The sequence below is a fragment of the Hemiscyllium ocellatum genome, chromosome 12, assembly GCF_020745735.1.
Source record: "Hemiscyllium ocellatum isolate sHemOce1 chromosome 12, sHemOce1.pat.X.cur, whole genome shotgun sequence".
Taxonomy (NCBI): Eukaryota; Metazoa; Chordata; class Chondrichthyes; order Orectolobiformes; family Hemiscylliidae; genus Hemiscyllium; species Hemiscyllium ocellatum.
Window position 1 is genome coordinate 92521454 of NC_083412.1, and position 19484 is coordinate 92540937.

A 19484-nucleotide genomic window follows, 5' to 3' on the forward strand; every position below is an offset into this window, starting at 1 on the left:
TTTAGTACCCTGGGATGCATTCCATCAGGGCTAGGAGACTTCTCTACCCTTAACTCCATTAGCTTGCCCTACACAAAGAGACCTTGGAGTGCAGGTTCACAGCTTCTTGAAAGTGAAGTCGCAGGTAGATAGGATAGTGAAGAAGGCATTTGGTATGCTTCCCTTTATTGGCCAGAGTATTGAGTACAGGAGTTGGGAGGTCATGTTGTGGCTGTACAGGACATTGGTTAGGCCACTGTTGGAGTATTGTGTGCAATTCATGTCTCCTTCCTATCAGAAAGATGTTGTGAAACTTGAAAGGGTTCAGAAACTATTTACAAGGATGTTGCCAGGGTTGGAGGATTTGAGCTACAGGGAGAGGCTGAACAGGCTGGGGCTGTTTTCCCTGGAGAATTGGAGCCTGAGGAGTGATCTTCTAGAGGTTTACAAAATTATGAGGGGCATGGATAGGATAAATAGACAAAGTCTTTTCCCTGGGTGGGGAGTCTAGAACTAGAAGGCATAGGTTTAGGGTGAGAGGGGGAAAGGTATAAAAGAGACCGAAGCAGCAACTTTTTCACGCAAAGGGTGGTAAGTGTATGGAATGAGCTGCCAGAGGATGTGGTGGAGGCTGGTACAATTGCAACATTTAAGAGGCATTTGGATGGGTATATGAATTGGAGGGATATGGGTTGGGCGCTGGCAGGTGGGACTAGATTGGGTTGGGATAGCTGGTTGGCATGGACAGGTTGGACCGAAGGGTCTGTTCCATACTGTACATCTCAATGACTCTATGACTACCTCTTCCATGATAATGATTGCTTCCAGGTTGTCGCCTACGTTTGTCTCATTGTCAATTTCTGGCATGTTATTAGTGTCCTCCACTGTGAAAACTGACACAAAGTACCTATTCAATACCTCAGCCATGTCATCATATCCAATGACTAAATGCCCCTAATATTTACTTTTTGTTTTATATATTTATAGAAACTTTTGCTACCTGTCTTTATATTCTGTACTAGTTTCTTTCCCTTTTTTTCTCATATTCTATCTTATTTTTCTTTATCACTCTTTTTGTGGCTTTCTGTTAACCTTTAAAGCTTTCCTAATCTTCTAGTTCCTCGCTGATCTTAGATACTTTGTACGCATTCTCTTTCAATTTGATAGTCTCCTGCATTTACTTAGACACCCCATGGTATTCCTGGTCTAGAGATGCAATGGTACTGTCACTAGATCAGGAACCCAGAGGCTTGGACTAATATTCTGGGACATATGTTCGAATCCCATTATGGCAGTCAATTTAAACCCAATATATTTGGAACTGAAAGCTAGTCTCAGTTATGGTGCCATGAAACCATTATTGATGTTGATGTTCACTCAGGTCCTTTAGGGATGGAAATCTGCCATCTTATTGATCTGACCTTTATGTGATTCCAACTCACAGCAAAATGGTTGACTCTCAGCTGCCCTTTGAAACAGTGACAAGATACTCATTATAAGCACAACTGGGGATGCGCAACACATATTGGCCTTTCCAGCATGCCCCCATCCCACAAATTAATGTATCAAAAAAATGTGTTTATGGAGTGGGCCACAGAAACTAGAATAGAGGGAAGGGTGAAGACTTCAAGGAAGTGTAGCAGCTATTCACATAATGGCAAAAAGATTAGGCTATTTTGACTGGGTGAAATGAAAAGGTGTGGGAGCAGACTTGTCTGGGAATGAAATATTAGTAAGCACCAATTTAACTGACTGCTCAGCTTCTGTGCTGTAATTTCAAAGTTAAGCATAATGATCCCAAAAGATCCAAACCGCAAATATTGGATTGAAAATGTGCAAAGGTGCATCACTGTCTTGAATGAAGCAATCATGAAGATGCATGTTTATACCTGAATTTGCTTTGTCTCCTGTAACCAACCTAATCCTGAGTCTGTAATTAATCTAGTGAGGAAGTCTCATGGCATTTCAGAAGGAGAGCTTGCTCTGTTGTTTACAGTCTGCAGGAATATTGCACCAGCTTGAACCAGGGCCTCAACTCTGAGCTGATGCTTGACTATACCTTCATAAGCTGTTTACTATCCATGTTTCAGAGACAAACAGATGGCCATGAATATCTCACCTAGAGTCCACACACTCTATTGAGGTTGTTACAAAACTGAGCAAGATCATAGAGTGAGGGAAGTCTTGTTAACAATTAGATTGGCAGCTGGACAGTTAGAATTGGATGGTGTATTGAATAAGCTACATATTCTTCAACTCTGAGACTCAAATATAGTGCAGATGTATGGGACAATACATTCTTGTTTTTCTAACTATCTTCATCTCAGAAAGAGAGTACAAGTCATCTCAAGTCACAAGACATTCCTAATGAAGGATTTATGCCTGAAATGTCAACCCTCCTGCTCCTTGGATGCTGCCTGACCTGCTGTGCTTTTCTAGCATCCCACTTTTCGATTCTGACTCTCCAGCATCTAACAGTCCTCATTTTCTCCCAGTCTCATAAGTCTTGTGGGCGGCATGGTGGCACAGTGGTTAGCACTGCTGCCTCACAGCGCCTGAGACCCGGGTTCAATTCCCAACTCAGGCAACTGTCTGTGTGGAGTTTGCACGTTCTCCCCGTGTCTGCGTGAGTTTCCTCCGGGTGCTCTGGTTTCCTCCCACAGTCCAAAGATGTGCGGGTCAGGTGAATTGGCCATGCTAAATTGCCCATAGTGTTAGGTAAGGGGTAAATATAGGGGTATGGGTGGGTTGCGCTTCGGCGGGTCGGTTTGGACTTGTTGGGCCAAAGGGCCTGTTTCCACACTGTATGTAATCTAATCTAATCTTGTCCCATGATGCAAAATTATGGAAACAGACTCATGATGTCAATAACAGTATTCCAATGCAAGTTCAAGTTAGTATTCGGCTAGAATATCATGATGCATCTAATTACTTGACAAAAGCCCTCTTTAACAAAGCTAAGAGAGGACAGTGCAAAAAGCACTAAAAGATCAAAGTATTACAAGATTCAACATTGTAAGTTAGCAGATCATGTAGATGTCATATTATTTCAAATTTCCTATGAAGAATTACCTCTGAATCATTTACTGACACATGATATGCCAGTATTTGACAGAGAAACTTGTGTGACAATACTATCACTTTAAAAAGGTTATTTTGTCCCAATTTGATTTTTGAAGGGAGGTTGTAAAGGCATAGGTGTTGAAGTGGTTTGGGGGGCAACCTGAATTAATAGTGTAAGAGACCTTTAAGTTTTTATTAAAACCTTTTTAATAAAAGGAAGGGGAATGGCCAGTTCTCCCAATTCAGGATTTCTAGCTTGTTTTAGTGTACCAGAAGGGTTGCAAGCTTCAGGAAATGATTCCTCACTGACTTTCACTGAATTGTCTCTTCTTGTTGTTCCCTCCTGGACTGGAAGAATCTGTGGTTTGAAATTACCTTTTTTGCCAAGGGGTGTGTTTATGAGATTGGAACAGTTAATTGGTCAAGTTACTTTAACAAGTATTCAGTTAAGTTTTCCAATTGTTAAGTTATTCAAAATTTTGCTTTCTTTTTTCATGTTTTATCTGTAGTATTTTCTTACGAAGATGTGGGTGTACTTTAAGAGAGTTAAAAGCAGCAGAACTACTAGACATAGCACAAGACAACAACGTAACACTTGCTCAAACAACCCGATTAGCTCATTGCCTGGAAACAAAAACAAATTCAAATTCAGCCTATCAATTATACCCCGAAAAAAATACCAACTTCCAATGAAGTTTGTAATGAGTATATTGACAATCTGATGCTTTGGGGATATAAGACCTGGGATAATTGAACAGTTGAGAGGAGAACTACCAAGCAAATAAACAGACTATTTGAAAATAGCTCTCTTAAAATGTACCTTTTTGATCCGTAACCTGTGACACAGAAATTCTTAAGAAGAAAAAAGATACAGGAAGATCCGAATAGAAGAACGAAAGCTGCCTGTTTCTGAGATAAGAAATGTTTTTTTAAAATCTTAATTAGGAGTGTTATTGGACTAGTATTATAGAAGGGAAGGTAAAGGATAAGTTAGAGGAAGGCGTTGTAAGTAATTGTTGGTTACGTATTCTCTGTTATACTTTAAGAAATAAAGTTTCAATTTTTACTTTAAATAGTCCTTGGGCACTCACATATTTACAGATTACTGCACGGGATTGATCCTTTCAGTGTTGCTGGTTTTAAATTAAGCAGGAGGGTTTATCACATGTTGTAACAGTTTGAAGGGAATGTGCAGGCAGTATTTTCCAGTGAATAGTCAACTAACCACTACTTACAATTTCTTCCTCTAACCTATCTTTTACGTTCCGTTCTATAATACTTCTTATCCCCAAACCAGGCAGCTTCCTGTGTTACCTTTTCTTCATCTTAGGAATTTCTGCATCACAGGTTTCTGATTGAAAAGGTACTTTTACAAGAGCTATTTTCAAGCGGTCTGTTTACATGCTGGAGTGGGCAGTTCTCCTCTCAACTGTTCAATCTCCCCCAGTCTTATACCCCCAAAGGCATCAGGTTGTCATTGGCTTTTAAGATTGTCAATGCACTCAATTCAAACTGGATTAGAGCTTGATATTTTGGGGGTATAATTTAAACTGATTGGCTGAATTCGAATTTGTTTTTCTCTCCAGACAACAAGCTAATTGAGTTGTTTAAGCAAGTATTACGTTGCTGCCTTATTGAGAACACTTGGTGCTTTGTCCAGTAGTGCTGCTGCTTTTAACTTTCTTAAAGTACATCCACATTTTCATAACAGTTTAAATAAATTGTGTTTTGCTTAAAGCTGAGTAGTTTGACCAACTGCATCAGACCTGGAACACCCACTTCACATCTGCCTTTCAAATAAGAAAAAGTTAGAGTCTAGACTACATTCTTAAAATATGTTGAGGAGGTCTGCCCTGGTCAATAACACTAGTGAAGAAATTCACAAAGATGTGATGCTCAGTAAGGTGCTCAATTATGTCATGAATAGTTAGCATTAAGAGTCCAATATGCAAAATTGCAGGAATATATCACACACAGAAATAAACTAACATTTAGAAGGAGATTGGTTGGAGGAATATAATCAAGACCTCTCATAGATAGTCCATACAAAATCAGTGTTAGGATACTAATCTTGCCATGCAAGCATGAACAAAAATATTGAAGCATTGTTGAAAAGTTGTGAAGTATGATCTAGAATTTAGAAAGTTATCCAGTGTTCTGATCGTTTTTATCAAAATACTAACTGGGTAGATAAAGATAAAGGGTGGTAGAGGTTTAGAACTCTCTGCCACAAACAGCAGTTGATTCTAGATCAGTTACTAATTTTAAATCTGAGGCAGATTTTACTTTTGTTCAGCAAAGTTATTAAGGAATATATACCAAAGGCAGATTTGTGGGGTTAGACCACAGATTAGCCATGATCACATTGAATGGTGGAAGAGAGTTGAGGGGATGAATGGCCTAATCCTATTCTTAAATTCATGGAAATGATGGAACATTGTTCTGCTCATTCCTTGGTTAAACTCAAGAAACCCATTGGAACAAATACATGTTGATCTATTTATTTAGTTGGGCAACTGTACCTTGTTTTGATCAAGACTAGAAAAGGTTAAGTCTCAACCCAACACCACAAGGATCCAAGCTGTTGCAGGTTTGAGAAGTCGGTTTGGAGTGCAATGCATGTGTCACCAGAGGTACTGGTTTCAAATCATGGACTGCAGTTTACATCAAAAGAGTTTGAACTGCTTCTGAGCAAGGAGGCGGCAGGCACTGAATGGTACTGTAGAATGAAATACACAGCTTGTAAAGAGGCTTTTACAGGAGTATTTTCTTGGTGACAAGCTAGGCAGCAAAAACTAGGGACCATTGGGTTATCTTACTGAAGAAAGTTTGCAACAAGTGTTCATCTTATGGATGAGTGTCCAAAAACACTCCTAGAACAAGGATTAATTTGTTAAAATCTGATGCCAATAAGAAAGAAAGAGAAAACAAACAAGGCAATGTAAGGACCATTATGATATACCAGACATGATGCTTAGAGAATTCAGCAAAAAGAATATCAAACTGATAACTGGGTATGTGTGATTGAAGTTATGTGAAGAATCAAGCTGCATAACTTGGAGTGAGACACTGTCAATGTCATTTGGATCATCTAATCAAATAATAAAATATGACAAAGGAAGACATTGAGAAACCTCCTTTAGTCCTAATTTTAATTACTAGCCTCCAAATGAGAGTCAGAATGAAACTGAAAGATTGCCAATATCACAACATCCACTGATGTAGCGCAATTCATCCAAGTTTTTGATTGAGACAAAAGAATGAATGTCAAAGTTCCATCCATTAAATGCAGCAGGCAGTCAAAGTTAAAGTCCAGATGTGACATAATTGCACATGTTGAAAGGACACGTGGAAGGAGAAACTCAGGCAGAAAGAATAACAAACCAGGTAAGTAAAATGAAATAAGGGGAAAAAATGTTATCAAAATTACCTCTGAAATTATCAATCATAAATGTTTTGGTTGTGATAACAGTGTGGATAAATAGACAATCTGACCTATTAAATTTTCTGATATTGTTGGTTCAGTCTCATTGTATTCTGGAAAGTTATGTAGATTTTAATGTATTTTTTATTTAGTGGGGCAGGAGTGTAACAGATTGCAGTGCCTGAGTATTCTGTAATGCTGCCATCTCTGTTGAGAAGCTACGTAAATGAAACTTACTCATAATGGCTGCCTGCAGACATATACTGTACAGGTAAATTTTATGCTTACTCAATGTAGCACACAACCTCTTTGGAATCGGTGTTCCAAATAATAATACAACATGAACCTTCATCAGGATCTAGAGGAACTGGACAATTCACTTCACCTGTAGGGCCCATGGTGGTCATTGTGTGCTGTGCCACTGCATCTTCTGAAGCTTCTGTATCAGAGATTTAAGTGAGACCCTTGAGGCTTGTAATTGAAACATGTAGAGGTTTACCTGTGCAGGAGGAAATTTATGGTCATATTTCAAATTCATGGTGATTGCGAGCACACAGCATTTCACAGCAGGAGAATCTCAAAGAACATATAGACATTCCCAAGTGTTTGCATTTCACTAATTCCAGCATGCACAATTTCTTAAATCCTCAAGCCATTTGAGTCCTTCCTATCTCTAGTAAAGAATGTGTCACCAATAGGGTTGTAAACTCTCCCCTAATCCTCACACGAACCCTCTGTCTCTGTTACAGACAAGGCCCCTCCATCCTTGTCTGGGCCAATGGTGCAGCCCCACTTATTTGTGGGAAAACCTCTTCAATGGCTGTGAGGATGAGCAAATCAGTATCTCCAAATCCTCTCTTGTAACTCTTTCTGTCACCATGTGCCCACTTTTCCTGCTATTAAGTGTGATAGAGCATTGATGTGCATCCTTAGGGGCATTCACTTCCTCCTCAGTATATTTTTTTATTCACTCTTATGATGTGGCTGTTGCTGTTTGGCCAGCATTTATTGCCTGCTCCTAGTTGCCCTTGAGAAGATGGTAATGAGCTGCAGTCCATGTGTAGTAGGTTGACCCATAATGCCCTTTGTGAGGGAATTCCAGGATATTGACCCAGCAACAGTGAAAGAATGGTGATATATTTCCAAATCAGAACAGTAACTGACTTGGAGAGGAACTTGAAGGGCCTGGAGTTCCCATGTATCTACTACCATTGTCCTTTCAGTGCTTATGCATTTGGATAGTCTGTGTAAGAATTTTTAGTGAGTTTCTGCTGTGCTTCTGTAGAAAATACACACTACTATTATTGAGTGTCGGTGGTAGAGGAAGTAGGTGTTTGTGAATGTGGTGCCAGTAAGGTGGGCTGCTTTGGCCTAGATGATAAGTATTTGAGTGTTCTTGGAGCTGCAGCCATCCAGGTACGTGGGGAATATTTCATCACACTCTTGATTTGTATCTTGTTGATGATGGACAGACTGTGGAAATTCAGGTGAGCTGCTCACTGCTGTATACCCAACCTGTGACCTGCTCTTGTAGTTACTGTATTTATAAGGCAAGTCCAGTTCAATTTCTGGTCAATGGTAACCCCTATGATGGGGATATATCAGTGATGGTAATCCTATTGAATTTCAAAGGGAGTTTGTAGATTGTCTCTGTCTCTGTTGATGATGATTGCTTGGTATATGTGTAGTGTGAATAATACTTCCCACTCTTTTGAATATTGTACAAGTCTTGCTGCATTTGCACGTGAAGTTTTTCTATATCTAAGGAGTGCTGAAGTCCATAGTGCTGAAAATTGAACAATCATCAGTGGGTATTAAAACATACACTACATCTCATAGCAAACATCTCACTTCAGACCTTATGACAGAGGGAAAGTCATCGGTGAAGCAGCTGAAGATGGTTGAGTTGAGGACACTATCCTGACAAACCCCTGATGAGATGATCTGGGGTTGAGATAACTGATGCTCAACAACCACAACTATCTTACATTATATATAACTCCAATCAATGGAGAGATTTCCCCGATATCCATTGATTCTACTTTTGCTTGAGCTCCTCTATGCCACATTCAGTCAATGTGGCCTCGATATTAAGGTCAGTCACTGACACTTCACCATCTCAGTTGTGAACTCCACATTCTATCAAATCATTGCTGAGCAATTAGCAGAGGTAAATCTAATGTCTTCTGGACCCCATTAATCTTGCTTTAACCCCACATAGATCTCTGGATGATGTCTGTTGACATATGTTGTCGAAGGGAATCCTGAGGGTCAGGTTGTACATGTATCTGGAAAGGCAAGGACTGATTAGGGATAGTCAATATGGCTTTGTACATGGGAAATCATCTCACAAACTTGATTGAGTTTTTTGAAGAAGTAACAAAGACGATTGATGAGGGCAGAGCAGTAGACGTGATCTATATGGACTTCAGTAAGGTGTTCGACAAGTTTCCCATGGGAGACTGGTTAGCAAGATTAGATCTCATGGAATACAGGGAGAACTAGCCATTTGGATACTGAACTGGCTCAAAGGTAGAAGACAGAGGGTGGTGGTGAAGAGTTGTTTTTCAGACGGGAGGCCTGTGACCAGTGGGGTGTCACAAGGATTGGTGCTGGGTCCTCTACTTTTTTTCATTTATATAAATGAGTTGGATGTGAGCTTAAGAGGTATAGTTAGTAAGTTTGCAGTTGACACCCAAATTGGAGGTAAAGTGGACAATGAAGAAGGTTACCTCAGATTACAATGGGATCTTGATCAGATGGGTCAATGGGCTGAGAAGTGGCAGATGGAGTTTCATTCAGATAAATGTGAGGTGCTGCTTTTGGAAAAGCAAATCTTAGCATGACTTATACCTTTAATGGTAAGGTCCTAGGGAGTTTTGCTGAACAAAGAGACCCTGGAGTGCAGGTTCATAGCTGCTTGGAAGTAGAGTCACAGATAGATAGGATAGTGAAGAAGGTGTTTGATATGCTTTCCTTTATTGGTCAGAGTATTGAGTATAGGAATTGGGAGGTCATGTTGTGACTGTACAGGATGTTGGTTAGGCCACTTTTAGAATATTGTGTGCAATTCTGGTCTCCTTCCTATCGGAATGATGTTGTGAAACTTGAAAGGGTTCAGAAAAGATTTACAAGAATGTTGCCAAGGTTGGAGAATTTGAGCTATAGGGAGAGGTTGATTAGCCTTGGGCTGTTTTCCCTGGTGCGTCGGAGACTGAGGGTGACCTTATAGAGCTTTATAAAACCATGAAGGACATGGCTAGCATAAATAGAGAAGATCTTTTCCCTGGGGTGGGGAAGTCCTGAACTAGAGGTCATAGGTTAGGAGTGAGAGGGGAAATATAAAACAGACCTGAGGGGCAACCTTTTCACACAAAGGGTGGTATGTGTATGGAATGAGCTGACAGAGGAAGTGGTGGAGGCTAGTACAATTACAACATTTAAAGGCATGTCAATGGGTATATGAATAGGAAGGGTTTGGAGGGGTTTGGGTGGGTGCTGGCGGGTGGGACTCGATTGGGTTGGGATATCTGGTCGGCATGAACAATTTGGACTGAAGGGTCTGTTTCCATGATGTACACCTCTATGACTCTATGACAAGAATCATGTTGCGGCCATTAGGGTCACACCTCTGAGTATTAGGTAAAAGCTCATTGATGTGGAGAAGAGAATGATAGCTGCTTCATATTTAACCAAGTTTCATCTTTCTTGAAATCATTTGAGTATAGTACTGGATGTTTAAAATGAGAACATACACCATTTGTCTCAATCTGGTCAGTCGAAGTTCCACAGAAGGAAAGATAAATAAAACTGAGTAAATATGTCCATAAAAAAATACAACAATCATAGATATTGACAATAGAGTCAACAAAGCTCTCAGAGACTCCACTTCCTAACAATAAAATTCTCCAAAGTATGCTGATTGTCACTTGTAATCTGAGTTTTTGACATTTGAGGAATACAAATATCCTGATTTTTTTCATGTGTTATATTTGTTAAACGTGCAGTGTCTATATGAAAGAAAGTATTTGGCAAAGCTTTCTTCCTTGTACAGAATTATATAAAGTGGACACAATAAAAATAGGAAATTCAGACAAATGATTTATTCCAGTATTTATGCTATACACCAACACCATACTGTCCTTCCTCATGAAACCACATCAGCACATCTTTCCATTTCTTTCTTGCATTCATCTAGTTCCCTCTGAAGTTCATCTACACTACTCATCCAATCTACTCATGAAATAATAGCTTCCCCAACACACTCATTCTCTGGATAAAGAGGTTTTTCCTGAATGCTTTATTGGATTTATATGTAACCAATTTATGCTTTCAGCTCCTAGTTTGGTCTCCACTATTACCAACAACATCACCTCTACATCTACCTGATCAAGTCAGGACAAAATCTTACAGATTTCCAAGAAGTCACACTTCAGTTGTTGCATTATTAGAACAGAGCCTCACTTTTTTCCCAATCTTTAAAGATGATGATGCATCAGCACTTAGTATTATGAAAATAACACCAATAAGATTTATACCATTTCAAGTTGAAAAATATAGGTTCTTTGCACAAAAGATGCCACTCCTTAAAGGTCAGGCACTGGCTAATTGTAATTTTACTTTTTTAGGAAGGATGGTTCAAAAGAGCCCATAGTGGAGATGAGGACAGAAGATGAACCAATCACAAACCATGATGGGAGCTCAGCGAATGAACCAAATGAAACCACACCACTCACAGAGCCTGAGTAAGTACCCCTTCCTTCATTCGTTCAGCATTGGGAGCAGCATGAGAATGTAAGATGTTGACCACCATATGTTGCACCACTGAGAACCCTGATGCTCTAAGACTGAACAATGATAAAACCAATAATAGTAAAAATGGATATTAATTGTCTGACACAGTGTTTCTTCAATTTGGCACTTTGATGCCCCAACACACAATGTTACTGGAAAAAGAATGACCTAACACACAATGATATTGGGCATTGATGATTTAACACACAGTAGTTTTGACCTGAAATGCAATTACACTGGGTATTGATGATCTGACACAATGATGTTGAGTATTGTTAATCATCATGCTTTGACACTGGGCATTGGTTACTCAACACACAGCGATACTGGTCTGAAATACTGAGCACTGACTGTCAGAGATGCATAATACTGCCATGTCTAGGACTTGTCTACAGGAATCTTGACATCTGGTGACCCTTTGCAATCTAGATCATCCTGTTCTGCAGTGTATTGAGCAGATTCTTACTGATTCCTCTTGGGCCATTTGGGATCCTGAGAAGGATAATACTTCCTGGAGCCTCTCACTTCCCTACTGGTGCTAGAGAAATTCTCGGTGTCCACTGCTGTCTCATCATCTTTCCTGCTGCCTGGTAAAGTTAATATTAGCTGGGCACATACCTGAACTTCTGCTTAATTAATGACTTACCCACAAAGATCACGCATTTCAAAGCTTGTTATGTTCATAATCTAAAAATTGGAGGGCAAATGAACAATCAGGACAATGTCTCCTTCAGAGACTTTGGGTTTAAGGGAGGAAGGAGTGCAAGTTTGCGAATAAAGTATTTAGAATAAGAATTTGGAAAGCCTCTGTTCAGTTCTAACCCATCTCTCCTTGCTGAATGTGTGTAGAAGCCTGGCTGCCAATGTTTGCCATCTGTCTTATGTCTGACTGGCACCAATGTGCAGAGAAAAGTGGCCAAAATATAAAATAATTAAAAGGATTGGCGTGACTGTGTGAAGTGGCTGGACTGGGACAATTGCCAACATCTGGTTCATGCAAATAACATTCCAAATACATCTGTTTGCTTCCTGTCTGATGCTTCCACTGACAGTCACCTGCTATAAATGTGGGCTATGGATGACAAACATCCCATTACTGGTCATCCCGATTCCTTCCCTCTGATCGAGATTGCCAACTGCCGGTCAAATTGCCAAATGATGGAGCAGTTTGCGTTCTGTTAATTGGATTGGAAGGTGGAAGCGATGCCGGAAATCAAATATTAACTCTGGCCCTCAACGCATCCCAAAAAGCTTCATGATCCACAGTTTTGCCTTTGCACCACAGTTGCTACTGGCAAGTGGAAATCCAGTTTTACATCCTTCTCATTGTCCCTGTTACATGTCACACACATTGGAGTTTCCTCGTGACAATGAACACATGCTATTTCAAAGTTGGTGGCCTTGGTGGCTGAAATCTCAAGAAGTGATTGAGATTGGCAGGAATAAGAAAAACAAAATGGTAAAATCCCTAGCTACTTCTCTGACATCCTTGACAGACAATATGCCAGTATGAAATAGGGGCATGATTCTGGCCGAAATTTCACAAATCAGATTCTCTTATCAGATCTGCCAGAACTGGCAGATTAACCAATGCCACTTTTCCACCTCTATCGCACAGGTAGAGGTACCAAGCATGCCATTCAAGTTAAATAAAAACAGAAGTTGCTGGAGAAGCTCAGCAGACCTGGCAGCATCTGTGGAGAGGGAAAGGCAATTAATGTTCTGAATCCAATATGACTCTTCTTCAGAACTGAATTTGGCTGAAAAATTGTGTGTTTTATCCTGTTGGCAGAGGCAGAGGAGGACTAAGTGGAACAGTTTGTGAGGGTTCCCAGAGCACAAGACAAAGGGAGATAAAAGGATGGGGAGAGATGGAAAATGGCAGTAAATAAAGTGCAAATATGGGTTCACTGTGCTGTCCAACTTACCTGAGATTTGAAATCCTTATGGATTTGTCAGTGCTTTTAGCCGGCATACTGTAATCTGATTTGTTTTACTATTTTGAAGTGGGAATGTAGATCTCCAGATTGATCCCAATGTCGACATTAAAGGTTATTAAAGAAAGAATTTACATTCATATGACATCCTTCATGATATCAGGTCATACCAAATGGCCTTACAGACAATGAAGTCCTTCTAAAGTACAATCCCTACAGTGATATGGGAAACACAGCAAGCAGAGACTTTGAATATTTTTAAGGCAGGGGTAGATTGTTGATAAGCAAGGAGATGAAAGATTATCATGGGGAGCCAAAAATGTGGAGTAATTAGATTGGCCATGAACTTATTGAAGTGCGGAACATGCTTGAGGGGCTGAGTGGTCTACTCCTGCTTCCAGTTTGCATGTTTATCTTTAAGACATTTCTGACAGCAGCATTATCTCTGGAGTAGGCAGAGCCCACAGCCCACTGATTCAGAACATTTGAGGCGTCAATGATGAGGTGAAGAAATCTCTACACTCCTCTTCAAAGAGCTCAAAAATGCCTTTTACTTCCATTTGAATAGTCACAGTATCCAAAAAAAGACATCTCCAACAATATTGGGCTTACACTTTCCAGTAAGAACTTTAATTATGTGCTTCAGTAAGACCATAGCTTTCTGACTCAGAGATAAATATGCAACTATCTGAGTCAACTTGGTTCTTGGGTTGGCTTAAACTCTGGAACACGAGCAGTAAGCTTATGTGTACACTTTGAGTCTTTAACATTTGATTCTTATCAATCTGTGATCTCCAGGATCACAATAGTGAGGGTCCTACGGCTGAGTGTACAGTATATGGAAAATCAATAACTTAGGAATCTCAGCACATTTAGTCATGAATCCCTATGTATTAGAGTATTAGAGAAACCAGTCTTGCGACTAGGCAAAGCTAATTTGATATGATCATCAGATTTCGATGCTGAATTTTCAATTCCTGAATGTAAATCATTTTTGGATATGGCACATGGAAATGCCTTTGGAGTAGATCCATCTTTCAGACTAGGAATACTGCCTATTACCTTCCTACCAAGATACAGCAGGGAGTTGAAGGATGCTTCAATAAGAAAGACATTACGGATTAATATCAAGGTGGGAAAATTTGCCATCTTCACACCCATTAATTAATGGTCACTTAGAATATTATCCTATCTCTTATGCTCACTATGTGGAGTAATGTCAGGAAGGAAGCGTCCCACTCACAGCCATCCCTCAGACCCTTCCCATGACCAATCTCCACCTATCCCATTGTAGACCTCTCACCAGCAATCCCCTTTCCACCATCCCCATGAAATCCCTTTTCTGGGGATTCACAGTGCTCCTAATGGAGCTGCTGACAATAGAGATCAGCAGACTTGATCGAGCCAGCAGTCCTGGTGGTTGGGAGCTCCACTTGAGTGAGGGGGACCCTGAAAGTCTGTTTCCTCAGCTGAGTTAGGAGCCTTGGCAATGGGCTTCCCAGTGCCAAGGAAGGGCTCAGGTCCCTTGGGGTTCTGGAGATTTTTTAAGGGGGAGTTCCAACAGCTTTGGTGGTGGACATTTTCCCCTTTCCCAAATATCACCCTCATTCCACTTGGCTCTTCTTTAGAGTCATGGAAAAGTACAGCACAGAAACAGACCCTTTGTTCCAAATCGTCTATGCCAACCAGATATCCCAATCTAATCTAGTCCCATTTGCCAGCACTTGGCCCAGATCCCTCCAAACTCTTCCTATTCATATTCTCATCCAGATGCTTTTTAGATGTTGCAGTTGTGCTTGAGTGGCCTTGTTAGTCAAGAATAGTATAATGGTGGCTGAGAGAACTTTTGATGAGGACTCGTCTACAGAGGTAGTGTGGGGCTGAGGTTAGAAACAGGAGAGGAGACTCCACTGTTTGGAGTTTTTTATAGGCCTCTGCAGAGTTCTAGGGAGGTGGAAGAGAGGATTAGCAAAATTATTCTGGGTAGGAGTGAAAAGAACAGGGTGGTCATTATGGGGTACTTTAACTTCCCCAACATTGACTTAAAATGCTATAACTCTAGTCCGTCGGATGGATCAGTTTTTGTCCAATGTGTACAGGAGGGTTTCCTGACACAGTATGTTGAAGGGCCAACAAGAGGGGAGGCCACACTGGATCTGGTACTTGGTAATGAACCAGACCAGGTGTTTGATTTAGTTGTAGGTGGGCACTTTGGAGAGAGTGACCATAATTCAGTTACATTTAGTTTAGTGATGGAAAAGGACACGTACAGGCCACAGGTCAAGAGTTATCGATGGGGCAAGGGCAATTATAATGTGATTAGGCAAGAATTAGGATGCATAGAATGGGGTAGCAAAACAAAGGGGATGCAGACAATGGAAATGTGGAGCTGGTTTAAGGCCCAGATATTATGTGTCCTTGATAGGTATGTCCCTGTTAGGCAGGGAGGAAGTGATAAGGTAAGGGAACCATGGTTTACAACAGAAATTGCATCTCTTGTTACGAAGGCAAAGGATGCTTATGATGAGGCAAGATGGTACAGATGAGGCGATGGAGAATTACAGATCAGCGAGGAAGGATTTAAAGACAGAGTTAAGAAGAGCAAAAAGAGGACATGAGCAGACTTTAGCCAATAGAATAAAGGAGAACCCTAAAGCTTTCTATAGGTATGTGAGAAAAAAAAGGATGATTAGGGAAGGAATAAGGCCTGTCAAAGACAGAAGTGTGAAGTTGAGTGTGGACCCTGTGGAGATCGGAGAGGTGCTAAAGGAACATTTCTCATTGGTTTTCACTCAGAAAAAGGAGAATATTGTAGAGGAGAAGAATGAGGTACGAGATATTAGACTAGAAAGGATTGAGGTTAGTTACAAGCAGGTGTTATCAATTCTAGAAGGAGTGAAAGTAGACAAGTGACCTGGACCAGATGGGATTTATCCGAAGATTCTCTGGGAAGCTAGGGAGAAGATAGCAGAGACTTTGGCTTTGATATTTGAGTCGTTATTGTCCACAGGTTTAGTATCAATGGACTGGAGGATTGCAAATGTTGTGCCCTTGTTCAAGAAGGGCAGTAGAGATGACCCAGGTAATTATAGACCAGTGAGCCTTACTTCTGTTGTAGGAAAGGTTTTGGAAAGGATTATAAGAGATAAGATTTATAATCATCTAGCAAGCAACAATTTGATTTCAGATAGTCAACATGGTTTCGTCAAGGGTAGGTCGTGTCTCACAAACTTCATTGAGTTTTTTGAGAAGGTGACCAAGCATGTAGATGAGGGTAAGGCAGTTGATGTGGTATACATGGACTTCAGTAAAGCCTTTGATAAGGTTCCACATGGTAGGCTGTTGGAGAAAATGCAGACACATAGAATTGAGGGTGATTTAGCAGTTTGGATTAGAAAGTGGATTTCTGAAAGAAGACAGCGTGTGGTGGTTGATGGAAAATATTCAGCCTGGAGTCCAGTACTAATGGTGTACCACAAGAATCTGTTTTGGGACCACTGCTGTTTGTCATTTTTATAAATGATTTTGACGCAGGCATAGGTGGATGAATCAGTAAATTTGCAGACGACACTAAAGTCGGTGGAGTAGTGGACAGTTTGGAAGAATGTTACAGGTTGCGGGGGACTTGGATAAACTGCAGAATTTGGCGGAGAGGTGGCAAATGGAGTTCAATGCAGCTAAATGTGAGGTGATGCACTTTGGGAAGAATAACAGGAAGGCATAATACTGGTCAATGGAAAGATTCTTGATAGTGTGGATATACAGAAGGATCTTAGAGTCCATGTGCATAGATCCCTGAAAGTTGCCACCCAGGTTGATAGTGCTGTTAATAAAGCATACGGTGTGTTAGGTTTCATTTGTAGAGGGATTGAGTTCTGGAGCCACAATATCATGCTGCAACCAAACAAAATGCTAGTGCAGCCACACTTGGAATATTGTGTACAGTTCTGGTCCCCATATTTCGGAAAGGATGCGGAAGCATTGGAAAAGATGCAGAGGAGATTTACCAGGATGTTGCCTGGTCTGGACGGAAAGTCTTATGAGGAAAGGCTCAGAGACTTGGGTGTGTTCTCATTGGAAAGAAGAAGGCTAAGTGAGGATTTGATAGAGACATACAAGATGATCAGAGGATTAGATAGGGTAGACAGAGAAAGTCTTTTTTCCTAGGATGATGACATCAGCTTGTACGAGGGGGCATAACTACAATTTGAGGAGCGATAGGTTTAAGACAGATGTCAGAGGCAGGTTCTTTACGCAGAGATTGGTAAGGACATGGAATGCCCTCCCTGCTAATATAGTCAACTCAGCCACATTAGGGAGATTGAAACAATCCTTAAATAAGCACATGGATGATGATGGGATAGTGTTGAGGAATGAGCTGAGAATAGTTCACAGGTTGGCGCAACATCGAGAGCCGAAGGGCCTATTCTGCACTGTATTGTTCTATGTTCTATGTTCTAGCCTCCACCACTTCCTCTGGCAACTCATTCCATACATGCACCACCTTCGGCATGAAAAAAGTTGCCTTTTAGGTCCCTTTTATATCTTTCACCTCTCACCCTCAACCTTTGCCCTCTAATTCTGGACTCCCCCACTCCAGGAAAGTACTTTGTCTATTTATCCTAACCATGCCCCTCATGATTTCATAAACCTCTTGACAACAGATCGGTGATGGTATTTAATATAATTTTTTTGCTATGAAGTACTTTGGATACAAAGAGGTATGTCTTGAATGTAAGTTTCGTCCCTGTGAAAGCATGAACTGGTCAACACTAGAGATTAATGACTCAATATAATTTCACATGTAATGTGATTATTTCCTCACAGTTTGTTCAATCATTTACAGAAAGCTACCATTAAAGGAAGGCAATGCAAAGGAAGTGTTGAGTCCAGAAAACATAGAGGAGGCAGTGCCCAATGACGTCATCCAACCGAAAGAAGACAGCAGCAAAGCATAATGGGAAGAACTCTGTCAAAGAGACGTCCTAACTACAGATACCCTTGCAACCAATATTTGTAGGGAAGAGAAATACATATTTGTGAGGCTGAGGCATTAGAATGGCTTTGGAAACTTTCATAAGTTGCATTATCAGTAATACAAGAAATCGAAATTTGTCCTCATTTTTCTGGAAGGATTTTTGAAAAAACAATTTCTGTCTTAATTTTTTTTTCCCTTTTGCCGTTCAGAAAATGGAAAAGTGTAACATGTAAATGATATTGTGAAGTAAAAGTTAGGAACAATCTTTATATTGCTCTCTCTCTCTATACATATATTATATTATATATACAGCAGGAAAAAAAATTCAAGCTGTTGTTGCCCAGTTGGTGTATCATGACGTTTTATCTGTTCTGGAGAATGCAACTTTCTCCCTTGTGCAACTCTTTCTGTTTTCAGTGGACTGCAACGAAGAGGGAAATGACTGTGGATAAATTGTAGGTTTTAAGCAATTTGAGATGTACAAGTTTTGAGATGGGTAATACCAGGAACATTTGTTTAGATTTTAAATATCTTTCGTTTGCTCCTTGACATTTTCGTCCTCCTGAAACTAATTCCCACTACTAGTCTCCATAAAGTTTTAACATATTTAATGGAGCTAATGTATTTCTGTTTGAGCATCTTCCTTTTTGGTGTGAGAATGCCAATATGGTAATAACTTACTTTGATATCCACGCAAGTGCAAATCAACATGGACATTCAGTTCCCATCTGTAAAATGAACTTTCATTACTACATATTGGAAAACCGAGATGGCTTGCTGCTCATAGCCCATGCAAAGGACCCACACAGAGATTACCATTGTCATAACTAAAATAGGGTATGATTGAGACTGAAAACACAGTCACTGCATTAACTTGTTTGGTGTCTCCCATGTTTCCGACTGTCAATACTTCCAGCAATTGTCCATGTTTTATGAGTCCTGGGTGCCAACACGCACAGTTCACTCTGGCCCCTGCTTTGTGCAATAAAAATCAAATTCTTCAGAGGACAGAGTCAAGATAAGCAGATTTTCCTAAGATTCATGGAGTTTTCTGTTTACTTCTCCAGTTAATGACAGTTCATCATTCCAGATGACCTTGTAGCATGACACAAGGTAAAGAATTTGTCACTGATGAAAAAATGGCAAGGGTTTTTTGCACAGAGGCACAGCCAAACAAAATTCTATTTCACGCTAAGTTTCCTGTTAACTTTTCTTTCTGGCAGAAGGGAGGATTTTTAAAAAGAAAATAGAGATTTACATCTAGAAGGCAATGATTTTCAATGCAGGAAAGCAATGGCTATAGTGTTCA

The 19484-nt window shown here is 40.3% G+C and overlaps 1 protein-coding gene across 1 annotated transcript in view; it reads left to right on the forward strand.

Moving 5' to 3' along the window:
* LOC132820630 (neural cell adhesion molecule 2-like) overlaps window positions 1–18155 on the forward strand; it is a 581438-nt gene extending 563283 nt beyond the window's left edge. The window contains exons 17-18 of the mRNA XM_060832832.1: window positions 11095–11211; window positions 18044–18155. Coding sequence (XP_060688815.1) covers window positions 11095–11211; window positions 18044–18155 — 229 coding nt within the window. The remainder of the gene's footprint in view (window positions 1–11094; window positions 11212–18043) is intronic.
* The last annotated feature ends 1329 nt before the right edge of the window (window positions 18156–19484 follow it).